Raw genomic sequence first — 15,000 nt, 5'->3', positions numbered from 1 at the left:
GCAGTTCAACAGACACAACTTTCTTTTATTTTTTATTCACTTTTCACACGCTTTCCTTTTCCTCTTACCCACACCAGGACACACAACCACTTGCGGTAACGCACATCTTTCCTCGACGCCAACGCGTAACCCGCACACACATTTTCCAAAATTGTGCAGCCCTAATTTACACAAACGTACATAAATATATAAAAAGGTTTGGGTAATAAAGTGAATAAAACCATTTTTATAATAAATTCTAACAAAAGCATAAAAATAACTTTTTGCACTTTTAAGGGTTCAGTGCAGGGCTGCAGCTATCGATTATTATAATAATCAAGTATTCTACTGATTATTCCACTGATTAATTGAGTAATCCAGATAAGAAGTGCTTTTTCTTTATTAAAGATCGATACTAAAGAGAAAATAAGACGGGTCTCTTGAAATGATTCTATTTTTAGAAATATAGAAATTTGATTTCTATTTTAGAAAAATTTACATTTTTATTGCTGAAATTGCATAAAAGAATATCTGTGAAAACTAAACCTATTTAGTGCCTTTAAGTACAAATACAAACATTTCAATAAAATGGCTACAAAAAAGTTTGAAGTGTGAGAAATAAAGTCAGAATTGCAAGAAACAAAAAGTTGTAATTGGGCAAACTTTTTGTTTAATGTTGTGAAAATGTGCTTCCATGTGTTTGTGGATTTAGAGAAAGCGTACGACAGAGTGGAGAGAGGAGTTGTGGTGGTGTATGAGGAAGTCTGGTATGTCAGAGAAGTATGTGAGGGTGATGCAGGACATTTATGAGGACAGTGCAGCAGTGAAGTGTGCAGTAGGAACGACAGACTGGTTTAAGGTGGAGGTTGGACTGCATCAAGGATCAGCTCTGAGCCCTTTCCTGTTTGCAGTGGTGATGGACAGGTTAAAGGATGAGGTCAGACAGGAGTCTCCCTGGATGTTTGCAGATGATATTGTGATTTGTGGTGAGAGTAGGGAGCAGGTGTTGAAGAGCCTGGAGAGGTGGAGGTACACGCTGGAGAGAAGGGGAATGAAAGACAGTAGGAGTAAGACAGAGTACACGTGTGTGAATCAGAGGGAGGGCAGTGGAGGGGTGCGGTTGCAGGGAGAAGAGGTGGAGAAGGTGGAGGAGTTCAGGTACCTGGGGTCAACAGTGCAAAGTGTTTGTACATGCAGGTAGTTGGTGTGAAAGAGGCAGATGTAGGGGACAGGGAGGAATGGAGACGGATGATCCGCTGTGGCGACACCTAATGGGAGCAGCTGAAAGAAGATAAAAGAGCTTTCATAGTGTTTAGCTGCTTGGAGCGCTCCAGAGTGCGTCAGTATTAATGGTCTGTGGGGAAACACACTGCTCTGTGTGTAGTTAAATGGACTGAATGTGAGGCAAATCATTTGCCTCTATGAATTTTTGTATTCAAATTATTCGAGTTACTCAAGGAATCATTTCAGCCCTGGTTCAGTAAAAAATCCTCAGATCTCACTTCTGCTGTTAGTGATGAATAAAGATGAATAAATCAGCTCTGTTCATTTCTGTGTGTGTGTACAGGCAGTTACACTCCGGCCCCTGGGGGCCCATTTTCTGCTCTCACCCCTAGCATGTGGCCTCAAGACATCCTAACCAAGCACCACCAGGTATCTCACCTTCTGTTCTCTTTCTCTGTTCTCTCACTCTTCCACTCTCATTCTCATTCTCACTCACTTTCTTACTCTCTGACTCTCTTTCTAACTCTCTTTCTCACGCTCACTCTTTCTCATTCACTTTCTTACTCTCTCACTATCTTGCTCTTCTCTCTCTCTCTCTCTCTCTCTCTCTCTCTCTCTCTCTCTCACTGTTGTTATTATTTTTGTTTATGGAATTTACAGAAAGACAGAAATCTGCTATCGGAACCTCAGTATGATGAGTTCGGGTTCCGGATCGACAGTGAAGGTAAGAAATAGATTTTTTTTTGTTTGTTTGTTAATTTGTCTGGCTGTCCATCCGTCCATTAATCCATCTGTCCATCCATCAAATCAATTTTATTGAATGATTTTAAGAGTAGCTCATGTTATTGAGTAACTGCACTGGATTATCTGTTACACTAATATGTCTGAGGAGTTTTTTGCTTTTGGTGTGTGTGTGTGTGTGTGTGTGTGTGTGTGTGTGTTAGATGGGGTGGAGGCAAGTGATTGGCTTCGAGGTGATCGAGCTCCACAGAGAGAAGATCCCCAGCAGAGACTGCGCTGGCAGGCCCACCTGGAGTTCACACACAACCACACAGTAGGAGATCTCACCTGGGACCTGATCTCTCCCATCCTGCCCCGCTCCGATCGTCTCCGCTCTCTTGTGCTGGCCGGGATACCACACAGCATGAGACCTCAGGTGTGTGTGCACGTACGCATGCTATACTTTATTTATTAATTTCTCACTCTACAGCTCGTGCATCTCCTGCTTCTCAGAGTGTATATCTGCGTGTGTGTGTCTGTGTGTGCGTGCGCTGCAGGGGCCAGACTACACCGAAAACTTTCTCACTGCTTATGTTTCTTCTGCTTCTGTAATGTGACGTGTGTCTGTGTGTGTGTGTGTGTGTGTGTGTGTGTGTGTGTGTGTGTGTGTGTGTGTGTGTGTGTGTGTGTGTGTAGCTATGGATGCGACTGTCGGGAGCACTGCAGAAGAAAAGGACCTCAGACATTTCTTACAGAGAGATCATCAAAAACAGCTCAAATGATGACACAACAGCAGCCAAACAGGTATTCTCTCATGCACACACACACACACACACACACACACACACACACACACACACACACACGCATACACACATACCTTTCATACACTCAGTAGTACAGATGGATAATTTACTTTAAGCATTCATTACACAATTCTACCTTTTTGTAGTGTATTATATAGTAAGTGTATATGTGTGTTCTCCACAGATAGAGAAGGATCTTCTGCGCACCATGCCCACTAATGCGTGCTTCAGTACTCTGAGCAGTGTGGGAGTTCCACGCCTTAGACGGGTTCTTAGGGGATTGGCCTGGCTCTACCCTGACATCGGGTACTGTCAAGGCACCGGCATGGTGAGTCTGTTTGTCTGTGTCTCTGTCTGTCTGTCTGATATCCTGTCTGTCTGTCCATCTCTGACATATTGTCATGTTTCTGATTGACTTTGACACCGTCTCAGTATCACTATCTTTCTCTTTATATTTCTGTCTGTCTGATATTCTGTCTGTCATTGTCTGTTTTTAAAACTGTTTGTCTATCTCTCTGTCTGTCTTTCTTTCTCCTTCTGACTTTCTGATAGATTGTCATGTTTCTGATTGTATTTGACACTCTCTCTCTCTCTCTCTCTCTCTCTCTCTGTGTGTGTGTCAATGCTGTAGTAGATGATTAGATGTTACTGTACACTGCTGTCTGAGTATCAGGACCAGATAGTGTTAAATAACTAAATAAACAGTTGTAAATGTGGAATATTCATGAGAGTATAATGAATATTAATTATTAACTAAACCCCACAGTCTCACCTGTCTCACTCTGTGTGTGTGTGTGTGTGTGTGTGTGTGTGTGTGTGTGTGTGTGTGTGTGTGTGGTGGTGTCATGTTTGCTGCTGTTCCTGGAGGAAGAAGATGCACTGTGGATGATGTGTGCTTTAATTGAGGACCTGCTGCCTCCATCGTACTTCTCCTCCACCTTGCTGGGGGTGCAGACGGACCAGCGCGTTCTCCGCCAGCTCATCGTCCAGTACCTGCCCCGTCTGGACCGCCTGCTGCAGGAGCATGACATCGGTCTCGCACGCACGCACACACGCACACACACACGCACGCACACACACACACACACACACACACACACACACACAAAGACTTGATTTTTATTGATCTTTTTATAATAATTTTATGTAGATTTTTAATCTGTATTAATCTGCATTTGACCAAAATTATGGGATGTGTTTTTTTCACAGAACTTTCCCTCATCACTCTGCACTGGTTCCTGACCTCGTTTGCCAGTGTGGTGGATATCCGGGTTCTGTTGCGGATCTGGGATCTGCTTTTCTATGAGGGTTCCATCGTCCTTTTCCAGGTGACCCTGGGCATGCTGAAGATCAAAGTGAGTCCTCTGAACACTGAAAACTCCTGATTCTGTCCAATATTACACGTGGAGCTGATGTAAGATCAACACTGAAGTGGCTAATCTGGCTGAGTGGAACACGTGGCAGTATTTAAAAGGATCACCAGCGTTGGTGTGTGTGTGCGTGTGTGTGTGTGTAAGTGAGTGGTACTTCAGAGAGCTGTGACGGTTTTAAAGTGCATGGCTTCATGTACTTAAAGGTCATTGGACAGTTTATTAAAACATTACAGTTAATGTAATGAAACACTCAGGCTTGCTCAAGGAGCTTGTGTTACTGCACTGAGTATTCACTCCACTTGAACTTTTTCACACTTTAGCCTTAAAACCTCGATCTGAAATTAAGTTCATGGGATTTTATGTCATGAATATGTATATAATCGCATTTAATATTGGAGGGAATAACTGAAGAGAAAACAATAAAATTATTAATGGTTTTTGTAAAAACCTATGAATTAGTTCTAGTTTGACATTACTTTCACAAGAATGTACATAATTAGCTGAATAGAGTTGACCTGGGTGTGTTGATCGTGGCTTCATTATAAACACATCTTTTTCTGGAAGAAATCTGAATGGATGTTTTTTACTTGTAAATTATTTTATACAGTATATAGATCTTTGTTTAACCTATTCAGTTAAGCTCAAACGAGCAGCTAGCGATTATTGTAGTAATCAAGTATTCTACTGATTAGTCCATCGAGTCATTGAGTAATCGGATAAAAAGCGCTTTTTATTTATTAAAGAGCAATAATAAATATACATGAGAAAAAATTATAGGACTCCTAAATGAACTCCTAAATGTCTGTAAAAACTAAACCCATTTAGTGCCTTTAATTTCCATATTACATTAAAATGCAAATACAAATATAAAAAAAAGACATTTATTAATCAGGGGTCTTATTTATAAACATTTATAAACAAAACAAGAGTGAAAACATGTGTATGGCACTTTCCACGCAAAGGTTATGATTTCTAAAAAAACTAACTTGACTGGAGAAAATGTGCAACTAATAAGTAAACTGTAAACCCTGCGTACACACAACGTGGAAACACAAAAGGAGTGCGTGGTTGGCTGAGTGAGTGGGTGGGTGGGTGAGTGAGTGAGTAAATGAGTGAGTGAGTGGGGGGTTGGGTGGGTAGGTAGAGTGTGTGGGTGAGTGAGTGGGTGTGTGAGTTAGTAAATGAGTGAGTGGGTGGGTGGGTAGGTAGAGTGTGTGGGTGAGTGTGTGGGTGAGTGTGGGTGAGTGAGTGGGTAAATGAGTGAGTGAGTGGGTGGGTGGAGTCTGTGGGTGTGAGTGAATAAATGAGTGAGTGAGGTGGGTGGGTGGAGTGTGTGGGTGTGTGAGTGAATAAATGAGTGAGTGGGAGGGTGGGTGGGTGGAGTGTGTGGGTGTGTGAGTGAATAAATGAGTGAGTGGGTAGAGTGTGTGGGTGAGTGAGTAAATGAGTGAGTGGGAGGGTGGGTGGGTGGAGTGTGTGGGTGTGTGAGTGAGTAAATGAGTGGGTGGGTGGAGTGTGGGGGTGAGTGAGTAAATGAGTGAGTGAATGAGTAGGAAAAGAAAACGATTCAAAATGTTCTATCATAAAAATCAGAAATTGAATGAAGTTTATTTCAGGAATAGGAAGGAAGGTGTTTGAGATCTTCGAGAAGTTGAAGAATCTGAGAGTTTATATGAAGTGAACTTGGAGTGACTTCCTGTTTGTTCAGAGTGTGTTCCTGCAGCTCTGTGTCTGTGTGTTTGCTAATTGGCTGAGGTTCCAGGCAGGTGTCAGAGCGACACCCACGTCCACATCATTGCTGCCTCTCACCACAGTGTTCCTCTTGATTGGCTTCCTGTGCAGGAGGAAGAGCTGGTGTCTTCTGAGAACTCTGCGTCCATCTTCAACACGCTGTCAGACCTGCCGAGTCAGCTGGAGGACGGAGCCGTGGTGCTGGGGGAGGCAGTGAGACTGGCAGGGGCGTTCTCTCAGGACACGCTGGACGCTCAGAGACACAAACACCTGGCCTACATCCTCGCTGAACAGACACAGCTCAACTCCAACACCACACACACACTTAACACCGGCCTCAATAAGGTAATCACACACACACACACACACACACACACATTGTTGAATGTACTTCACTCGTAGGTCAAGTTACCACTGTACATGTAATTCTACAGCAGTGTTATTATCAGGTGTGAACTTTCTCATCTTCCTCCTGTTCCTCCTGCAGGTGGTTCGGAGACAGAGTCTGCGCAGGAAGTCCACATTAAGCTCTCTGCTGTTTGGAGAGGATGAGGCTGAGGCTCTCAAGGCCAAAAACATCAAACAGACTGAGCTGGTGGCAGCGCTGAGGGAAGCGATCACTCGTACTGCTGAACACTTCCACTGTCTCGACCCTGACCACTGTTCCACGGTGAGTTCTTCATCATCATCATCATCATCATCATCATCACCACCATACACACTGACCCCTGCACCACAGTGAGTCCTTCATCATCATCATCATCATCATCATCATCATCATCACCATACAAACTGACTCCTGCACCACAGTGAGTCCATCATCATCACCATACACACTGACTTCTGCACCACAGTGAGGTGATCATCATCATCATCACCATACACACTGACTTCTGCACCACAGTGAGGTGATCATCATCATCACCATACACACTGACTCCTGCACCACAGTGAGTTCATCATCATCATCACCATACACACTGACTCCTGCACCACAGTGAGTTCATCATCATCATCACCATACACACTGACTCCTGCACCACAGTGAGTTCATCATCATCATCACCATACACACTGACTCCTGCACCACAGTGAGTGGGAGGACTTATACCCACAGCTGTATCATTATTGTCACTCATGCAGCTATAGGATCTTAAACTGTCTCTTTCTCACACACACATATCAGGACTTGACTCCAGACTACTCCATGGAGAGTCATCAGCGGGACCATGAGAGCTTCCTGGTGGTGTCTCAGAATCGTAGGAGGCGTGCTAAAGCACTGCTGGATTTTGAGCGCCATGATGATGATGAATTGGGTTTCCGAAAAAATGACATCATCACAGTAAGTTTCTGTGATTCCCAAAACCACATACTGGTCCTGTTTAACGTCGAGTATTATAATGAGTAATAATATGTTCACAGTGCAGATTGTGTTTTCACTTCTTTCTTTCTTTCTTTCTTTCTTTCTTTCTTTCTTTCTTTCTTTCTTTCTTTCTTTCTTTCTTTCTTTCTTTCTTCTTTCTTTCTTTCTTTCTTTCTTTCTTTCTTTCTTTCTTTCTTTCTTTCTTTCTCTTTCACAGATTGTGTCTCAGAAGGATGAACACTGCTGGGTGGGAGAGCTGAACGGACTGAGAGGTACACCCTGTAGAGCGCTGTACACACTTTCATACGTGTGTGTGTGTGTGTGTGTGTGTGTGTGTGTGTGTAACCTACTGCTCTGTTTTGTTCCAGGTTGGTTTCCAGCTAAATTTGTGGAAATCCTGGATGAACGTAGTAAAGAGGTAAATAAATGAATAAACTTGTGTGTGATTGTGTTGAGTGTTTTCAGTGTAATAAAGTTGTAACGCTGATGCTGTGTGTGTCTGTGTGTGTCTGTGTGTCTGTGTGTGTCTGTGTGTGTCTGTGTGTGTCAGTACTCTCTGGCTGGTGATGACTCTGTGACTGAGGCTGTAACTGATTTGGTTCGGGGAACACTGTGTCCTGCTCTCAAGGCCATTTTTCAGCATGGCCTGAAGAAGCCCTCTATACTGGGTGGGCCCTGCCACCCCTGGCTTTTCATCGAGGAGGTACCAAAGTAGCTCACACCACTCTTCACCTCCTGTCTGCTTTATAAGCGCTGCTTGTTGATGAGTTTTGTGTGATTGCAGGCGGCGAGTCGGGAGGTGGAGAGAGACTTTAACTCGGTTTACTCCAGACTGGTGCTCTGTAAAACCTACAGGTGAGAGTTTAACCCTGCCCAACTCGTCTCCTGCTCAGTGTTACACTTAAAGACTGGATAGGAATCCAAAACTTTTACAACGAAAGTCTACAAACTCTGCACATATTAATATATGATAATATAATCTCCCTCTCTCTGTTCCTTCAGGTTAGATGAAGATGGAAAAGTTCTTACTCCTGAAGAGCTGCTGTACAGAGTGAGTGGCTCAGGTGTTTGTGTTAAATGTGTTTGTGGACAGGGATCATGATCACAGTGGGGTTACAGAATACTGCAAATACTGGGTTGTCATGGTAACAGATATTTATGTATATTCCTATATCTTGGTGTGATCTTAGATTGTTTTATATTAAACTCTCTCTCTCTCTCTCTCTCTCTCTCTCTCGCTCTCTCTCTCTCTCTCTCTCTGTCTCTGTCTCTGTGTCCCGGTTTTCAGGCTGTACAGAGTGTAAATATGAGTCACGACTCTGCACACGCTCAGATGGACGTCAAGTTCCGCTCACTCATCTGTGTGGGATTGAAGTATGTACACCACTCCTCTTCTCTCTCTTTTCCAGGGTTCCTACATATTTTGGAAAAGTGTGGAAAAAGTATTTAATTTGATTAGAGTTGATTTGAGCGATGTCCAGGTCAGAATTGGGGGGGGGATTTGCTTTATCCTGCATCATTTCCGCCTGCCGTTAATTTACTTTCCCGCTTTTTGAAACATTGTGACAATGATTAAAAATGCATCATGGTTTTCACAGCCCACAGAAAACAGCCTTTTCTGATTTATCCACTTTGGAGAGTATTTTTAAAAAGCTACATTTTCGTTTACTGAAAACGGCATCTCATTGTGGACGGAAAACAAAACGGAGAGAAAAATATGCTTTCAAACAACAACATATTATTGTGGACATGGCCAAAAGGTGGAGTTAGGAGCAGACTCTCAGCACTGCTGAAAGATCAGCGCTGGACCGGATCTGCACAGGCAGCACATGCCATGACAGTGTACTGACCAAAAACATCTCGGATTCTGATTCCTACATACATAAGAGATTGTAACGTAATATGGTCTTTAAAATCTTTCAGAAGTCTGGAACTTTCAAATGAAAAATGTGTAGGAACCCTGATCCTCTATCTCTCCCCTCACCCCTCCATTCTTCTCTCTGTATCTCTCCTCCCTTCTCTCCATACTTCTCTCTAATGTCTCCCATCTTATCTCTGTGTGTGTGTGTGTTACAGTGAGCAGGTGCTACACTTGTGGTTGGAGGTTCTATGTTCCAGTATCTCAGCAGTAGAGAAGTGGTATCAGCCATGGTCATTCCTACGCAGTCCTGGCTGGGTGCAGATCAAGTGTGAGCTTCGGTAAAAAACACACACACACACACACACACACACACACACACACACAGATAAGATAGAGAACGCAGCAGTGCTGTGGTTAAATGAAGAGTAATACTGATATAACAAGAGTCATTAATGATGTCATGATGTCATTAATGTACATTATTACATGGGGGAGGGGGTACAGTCTACAGCTCACTACACTATACTGCCCTCTGCTGGTGGAAGTCTTGTACAACTAAATCTAAATCAGAGAATGATTATCTCCTTTTTATTCAGTCTGTGTAAATCACATTCATGTTTCTTTTCTGTTTCAGAGTTTTATCCAAGTTCTCCTTCAGTCTCTCTCAGGACTGTGAACTACCTGCCAAGAAAGAGGTGACTTTCCATCATCACCACATCACATTACATGTACTGGTGTATTCCACACAAACTCATACACACAAGCTGAGCACAGGATCTTGTGTGTGTGTGTGTGTGTGTGTGTGTGTGTGTGTGTGTGTGTGTGTGTGTGTGTGTGTGTGTTTGTGCGCTGTTCCAGAAGTCTCCCATTCTGAGATCAGAAGTGGTGGATGTCTTGGTGCAACATCACCTCTTTAGTTGGGATCTTTAGGTAAAATGAGTCTGACCTCAGGTTCTGTTCACATCACCACACTTCACAGATAAGTGTTCACAACTCAGTTCTATCAGGTTCTCTCAGGTTCTGCCTTCACCTGTACAATTCACTTTATCGTGATTAGATATATGTAAGTCGCTGTGTGGTCAGACACACCTCCTGAATCTGAACACGTAGTGGTGTGGTGTCAAGAGAGGAGAAAGATCTTAATACAGCTAGTCAGGAGGAACAAGTCTGTTTCTAGAAGCTCAGCCTGAGCTCAAGTCAGCAGGTTTATTACAAGTGATACAAGAGAAGCTACAGATACTCACGTCTTTACAGCCAGTCTGTGTGAGGACCTCTTGTGGCTATCTGATCTCTGATCCGGGCCGATCCAATCCACATTTTTATCAATACTGAACAGAACCTGAGGCTCAGACTGCATATAGTCATTTCACAAGTGTGTAAGTGTGTGTGTGTGTGTGTTTTGTGCTCGCTGTAGTGCTGGTAGTGGGTGTGGCTTTGGGATATGCCCTCCTCCCAGCTGCCCTGCCCCTTTAATAATCACTGCAGCCTTCATGGTTCCATGGGTCTCTCTTTAGTCTGGAGCAGCACAGGGGGAAGGGCTTATTGATGTATTGATTTTATAAAACAGTTCAATAAACAATACATTAATATTAACAGATTTATGTTTTTGACACCACATTGCTGTTTTTGCTCAGTTTCACAAACAAAAATAACCCAAACAAAGCCACAGCAGTGTTTTGGATCTCTCCTAGCAACAGGTTGGTTTCTTCCTGAACGAATCACTTATTTAAATGATTCGGTTCAATCGCAATGACTCACTTATTAATAGTGACTTACTGCCACCTATTGGCAGTTTATATATCACATGTAAAGTATTTTCACATTTTTTTTAAATAATGTATCAATATTCAGCATTTTACCATTCAAATATCAAAACATTATTAATGCATTTCTAACTTGAATCATAACATGTCCCTCTGAGCTGCATTTAACAGTGTGTAAATACATCGAAATGCTTCTTCAGATACAGCTTCTGACTTATGTCTAGGTGTGTGTGTAAAAGTAAATGCACCCCTCTTCCACAGCACACTGTTCTTCTGCTGCACATAACCACTGATTCTCTCTGTTGTATCGTCTGTTTCTTTTTCTCTACAATTAATTTATGTCTTTTGATCAACTTTTAGGGGTGTTACTGTGGTTACTTCCCTATTTGTGTAAAGAAATCAGGGCGAGGGTTTGAACAATTGTTCTTATTGTGGATGAATGAGAAGGTTCAGATCAGACCTGATGGTTGACTGCTGAATCATTTCCTGTCCTGGTGCAGTAAGCAGTGGACACCAGACATGTGCTGATCACTCCTCATAGTCATATAATAAACCCTGAGGAGTTCCATCTTCTGCTTCATCACACTGTTTTGTCTCCTGTGAGGGGACTGTGTGAGTCCAGCACATGCCTGGTGGACAGTGCAGGGCTTTACTCCTGAAGAGAGAGTGTGTGTGTGTGTGAGAGAGAGAGATAGAGAGAAAGACACTACATGATGTTCTTTATGTTTCTGTAGGAAAAGGAGCAGAGACCCCTGAAGGAAGGAGTTCAGGACATGCTGGTCAAACATCACCTCTTCAGCTGGGACATCGATGGATAAACACTAAACACATACATACACACGTTTAAAGTGACATGTAAACAGCTTTATATAACAACAGTGAACAAGTGTGTGTGTGTGTGTGTGTGTGTGTGTGTGTGTGTGTGTGTGTGTGTGTGTGTGTGTGTGTAGCAGAACATCTCAGGTGTTTAAGGACTTATGATGTTCCTCTGCTGGAGAACATAAAGAACCAAGCATGCACAGAATGGTTTCTACATTTGCATGGCCATTTGTCTCCATCACTCTCTCTCACACACACACACACACACCCTGGTTAATTTGTGTTTTTTAGTTTAAAGTTGCAGGGTTTGTGTAGGACATCAGTGTGAAATCTAAGGTAGGTGTGTGTGTGTGTGTGTGTGTGTGTGTGTGTGTGTGTGTGTGTGTAATGTAGATGAAGTGCACACACTTGTTCTGGTCAGGTTTTTTTTTTTTTTCAGGAATGATGTAAAGGTGTGTTGATAATCAGCTCATCGGTGATGAAGATGATGATGATGATGATTCCATGCTGAGTTTAGAGTGTATTATAGCGTCTCTGAGGGTCGTGTCTGAGGGTCGTCTCTGTCTCCTGCATTTCTCTCTCTATTATATTGAGCTGTAAACACTGGGTGTATGCGGTGTCACCTTCCTGCAGGGGGCGCTGTACGCACATCACTACTTTTCTTACACACGCACACGTGGCTTGCAGGTGGGTAGAGGGTCAACTCGGGTCAAACCCGGAATCATGTAGGACGAGATCTGATCGAGAACCCACGGGGATTTAGAGCTTTGCTTCACATTGTGTAGTAACTGATCATGAAGAAAATAAATGTTGGAGAGACTTTTCTCCATTACTGCTGTCTTCTACATCCTACTTTCACTACACTGATCATTACTTCCTGTTCAGTGTTTTTACAGTGGACTTCTGTCTCAAAGCAGCTTTACACAATAAAGCGGTGAGAATTTATAAGTGCGTTCCTTAGAATTGTTTATTTCTGATGTGCGTCAGTGGTGAACCCCCTGAGATGGTATGAGGAAGAAAACTTGAGAGGAACCAGACTCGGGAACCTCAGCCTCATGTGGGGGCACCGAATGTCCATTAATTCTAATTACATTATTGAGATGTGCAGTAAAGAAGATTTGACTGATTCTTCATCACCACAGTATCTGTGTGAAGCTGCTCTGAGAAGATGTTCACTGTGAAAAGCTCTAAACAAATACACATGAACTGAATTTAATTAAAAAGGGCAGAAATACAGATCTGTTCATGCGTCTGTGGTCCTGAGCCACTTTAGGAGACGTGATATTAATTACAGTCCTCAAAGTTCTCCAGTTGCTCAGTGGCTTCATGGATCTTTAGGCTGCATGTGTGGAACATCACCAGCTGCACAAAGTGAACTCAACTGAAAAGGACTCCATCCTGAGGACGGGATGAACCAGGCAGATCCGAAGAGAACCCTTCACTATCTCCTACTGTTTATAACCTGCTCATCGTCCTCTGGATTCTCTTTATAATCCTGATCCCCTCACTCCTGATGCAGAGTCGAAAGTTTGCTCGAGGGCTCTGTTTTCTTTGAAGGTCAGATTCTGAATCCAAACACAGGAAACCTGTCGGGTTTTAATGGAGACTGATTATTCTTTGAGGTGGAGGTGTCTGGTTGGAGATGTGACCTAAAGACAGACGCTGCCCTTCTTCCCATTCGTGTCTCAGTCTCCCAGTTCTCTGGAGTGTGAGAAACTCAGATCAACTCAATGTTCTTCTCAAAAAGCAAACAATACAAAGGCCTGTTTAGGGATTTCTGGTTCAGATTTTTGACTTTCTCAGATTTTTCCCAAATTCTCACTGCTGTTTTCTGAGATTATGAAAGAGATGAGTGCATGTATATTTTCTTCTTCAAAAACTTCAGATGGAGAAAATAATTTGTCAGGTTTCTCCAAGTTTACACTCAGAGCCTCATATCACAGGTTGGGGGGGGGGAGTCAAAAATGTTCACCCCAGAAAACACTAAAGCAGAAGAGTAATATAAACAATAAGTAACAATAATATCCTCCTTTTCACCCTGACCTTCTCCAAACCTCAGATATGAGACGTGTTTGCCCTGAAAACCCCTTAAGATTTAGATTCATATCTCAAAAAAAAGATCTCAGAAAGTCAAAAGGGTGAAAAATTCGACTTTCTCAGATTCTTCCCAAATTCACAGCACTGACTGAAGAGGTGAGACCATGAGCATTAATGCAGGTTTCATGTTCCGATAACATGAACATAAACCTTCTGATTACAGGAGAACCTTTTGAGTGAAGTTAAAGAAATAAAAATAAATCTTAAGATGCTCTTCATGGTCACAGGGGAGTTTTTCCTTCACCACAGTCTCCATGCTGCTCATCAGGGATAAATACACACTGTTGCCTTCACTCGTAAATTCTGTAAAGCTGCTTTGAGACAATGTCTGTTGTGAAAAGTAATAAACTGGACCTGACCGCACAGGGCCGAAAAATCGAGACATGAACACAAACACAGGTTTGTTTTTTATTACACGCCAAATCAGACACGTGGATTCGGGTTTCTGTCGTTCATGAAGCACCTGCAGGTTTCAAGATATTCCAGGCATTAAAACACCGCCCCCTGGTGTTCGTGTGACCTCATCACATACAAACACGTGTTTTTCTACTCAGTTCAGCTGCAATCAATTAAATGTTCACACTCCAAGTTCTCAGGTTTGAACTCTATCTAATGCTCCTCCTTTCTCCATCTGTATCTCTCTTCCTGTTATTCATTCACTTCTTGTGTGTATTCCTTTAAATAAATATAAACCTTTTCTTTTGTTGCTCAAACAGAAAGAGGGAAACGCAGGAAGTGGTTTCTTTCTCTCGAGGGTTAATGAGGAACTGTGTGTGTTTGAGATAAATCCAATCACCAGTGTGAAAAACGTGATGAAACATTTCTCTTTATTTTACTATATGATCTTCTTCTTCATCATAATCACAGACCTTAAACTGAATATTATCTACAGAGGAGACTATAATGAGTCTGTGCAGAACACCAGCTTTAATGCAGGAAACCTTCAATCTGCCACACGAGGCGCCGCCTTAAAGCGGAACACAAGAAACCACCATGCAGCTTCTCTGCTTCTCTCATGAGGACGCTGATGAGGACAGTGTAGAGCCGAACACAGGGTTCACTGTTGATCTGCTGGACATGGCGTGGTGGTTCCTCGCAGTTCTGCGTAGATGAAGCGGTGCTGTGGTCCGGGTTTAAAATAAAAGCGTAAAAATAAACGAGTTGTGGAGGCAGCTGCTCGTCTTCATGTCTTCTAGATGCTATAAAAAAAAAACCAGACTGCGTGAAGGAGATTGGGGAGGAGCTTAACAACCTCCGACTGCAC

General features: G+C 42.8%; 2 protein-coding genes across 11 annotated transcripts in view; one reads left to right on the top strand and one right to left on the bottom strand.

Moving 5' to 3' along the window:
• Positions 1 to 12,471, top strand: part of sgsm3 (small G protein signaling modulator 3) — a 16,617-nt gene extending 4,146 nt beyond the window's left edge. For 5 of the 7 annotated variants that reach the window (XM_046866043.1, XM_046866042.1, XM_046866041.1 and 2 more), the window contains 19 exons: positions 1,547 to 1,632; positions 1,864 to 1,927; positions 2,148 to 2,359; positions 2,620 to 2,727; positions 2,914 to 3,057; positions 3,567 to 3,762; positions 3,939 to 4,084; positions 5,945 to 6,178; positions 6,321 to 6,503; positions 7,020 to 7,175; positions 7,414 to 7,468; positions 7,565 to 7,614; positions 7,747 to 7,899; positions 7,981 to 8,051; positions 8,199 to 8,247; positions 8,485 to 8,570; positions 9,273 to 9,395; positions 9,692 to 9,752; positions 11,555 to 12,471. In XM_046866043.1, the coding sequence (XP_046721999.1) occupies positions 1,547 to 1,632; positions 1,864 to 1,927; positions 2,148 to 2,359; positions 2,620 to 2,727; positions 2,914 to 3,057; positions 3,567 to 3,762; positions 3,939 to 4,084; positions 5,945 to 6,178; positions 6,321 to 6,503; positions 7,020 to 7,175; positions 7,414 to 7,468; positions 7,565 to 7,614; positions 7,747 to 7,899; positions 7,981 to 8,051; positions 8,199 to 8,247; positions 8,485 to 8,570; positions 9,273 to 9,395; positions 9,692 to 9,752; positions 11,555 to 11,638 (2,261 nt within the window). In that variant the 3' untranslated portion in view covers positions 11,639 to 12,471. Of the gene's footprint in view, positions 1 to 1,546; positions 1,633 to 1,863; positions 1,928 to 2,147; positions 2,360 to 2,619; positions 2,728 to 2,913; positions 3,058 to 3,566; positions 3,763 to 3,938; positions 4,085 to 5,944; positions 6,179 to 6,320; positions 6,504 to 7,019; positions 7,176 to 7,413; positions 7,469 to 7,564; positions 7,615 to 7,746; positions 7,900 to 7,980; positions 8,052 to 8,198; positions 8,248 to 8,484; positions 8,571 to 9,272; positions 9,396 to 9,691; positions 9,753 to 9,915; positions 9,988 to 11,554 lie in introns of all 7 variants that reach the window. The other 2 variants (XR_006927830.1, XM_046866040.1) reach the window with 2 other exon arrangements.
• A 1,661-nt stretch (positions 12,472 to 14,132) lies between these two features.
• Positions 14,133 to 15,000, bottom strand: part of gtpbp1 (GTP binding protein 1) — an 18,177-nt gene continuing 17,309 nt past the window's right edge. For all 4 annotated transcript variants that reach the window (XM_046866045.1, XM_046866047.1, XM_046866046.1 and 1 more), the window contains one exon: positions 14,133 to 15,000. This exon is cut by the window's right edge and continues 79 nt beyond it. In XM_046866045.1, coding sequence (XP_046722001.1) covers positions 14,981 to 15,000 — 20 coding nt within the window. In that variant the 3' untranslated portion in view covers positions 14,133 to 14,980.

Source organism: Silurus meridionalis, chromosome 14 (assembly GCF_014805685.1).
Source record: "Silurus meridionalis isolate SWU-2019-XX chromosome 14, ASM1480568v1, whole genome shotgun sequence".
NCBI classification, from domain to species: domain Eukaryota; kingdom Metazoa; phylum Chordata; class Actinopteri; order Siluriformes; family Siluridae; genus Silurus; species Silurus meridionalis.
This window is presented reverse-complemented; position numbering and strand designations above follow the sequence as displayed.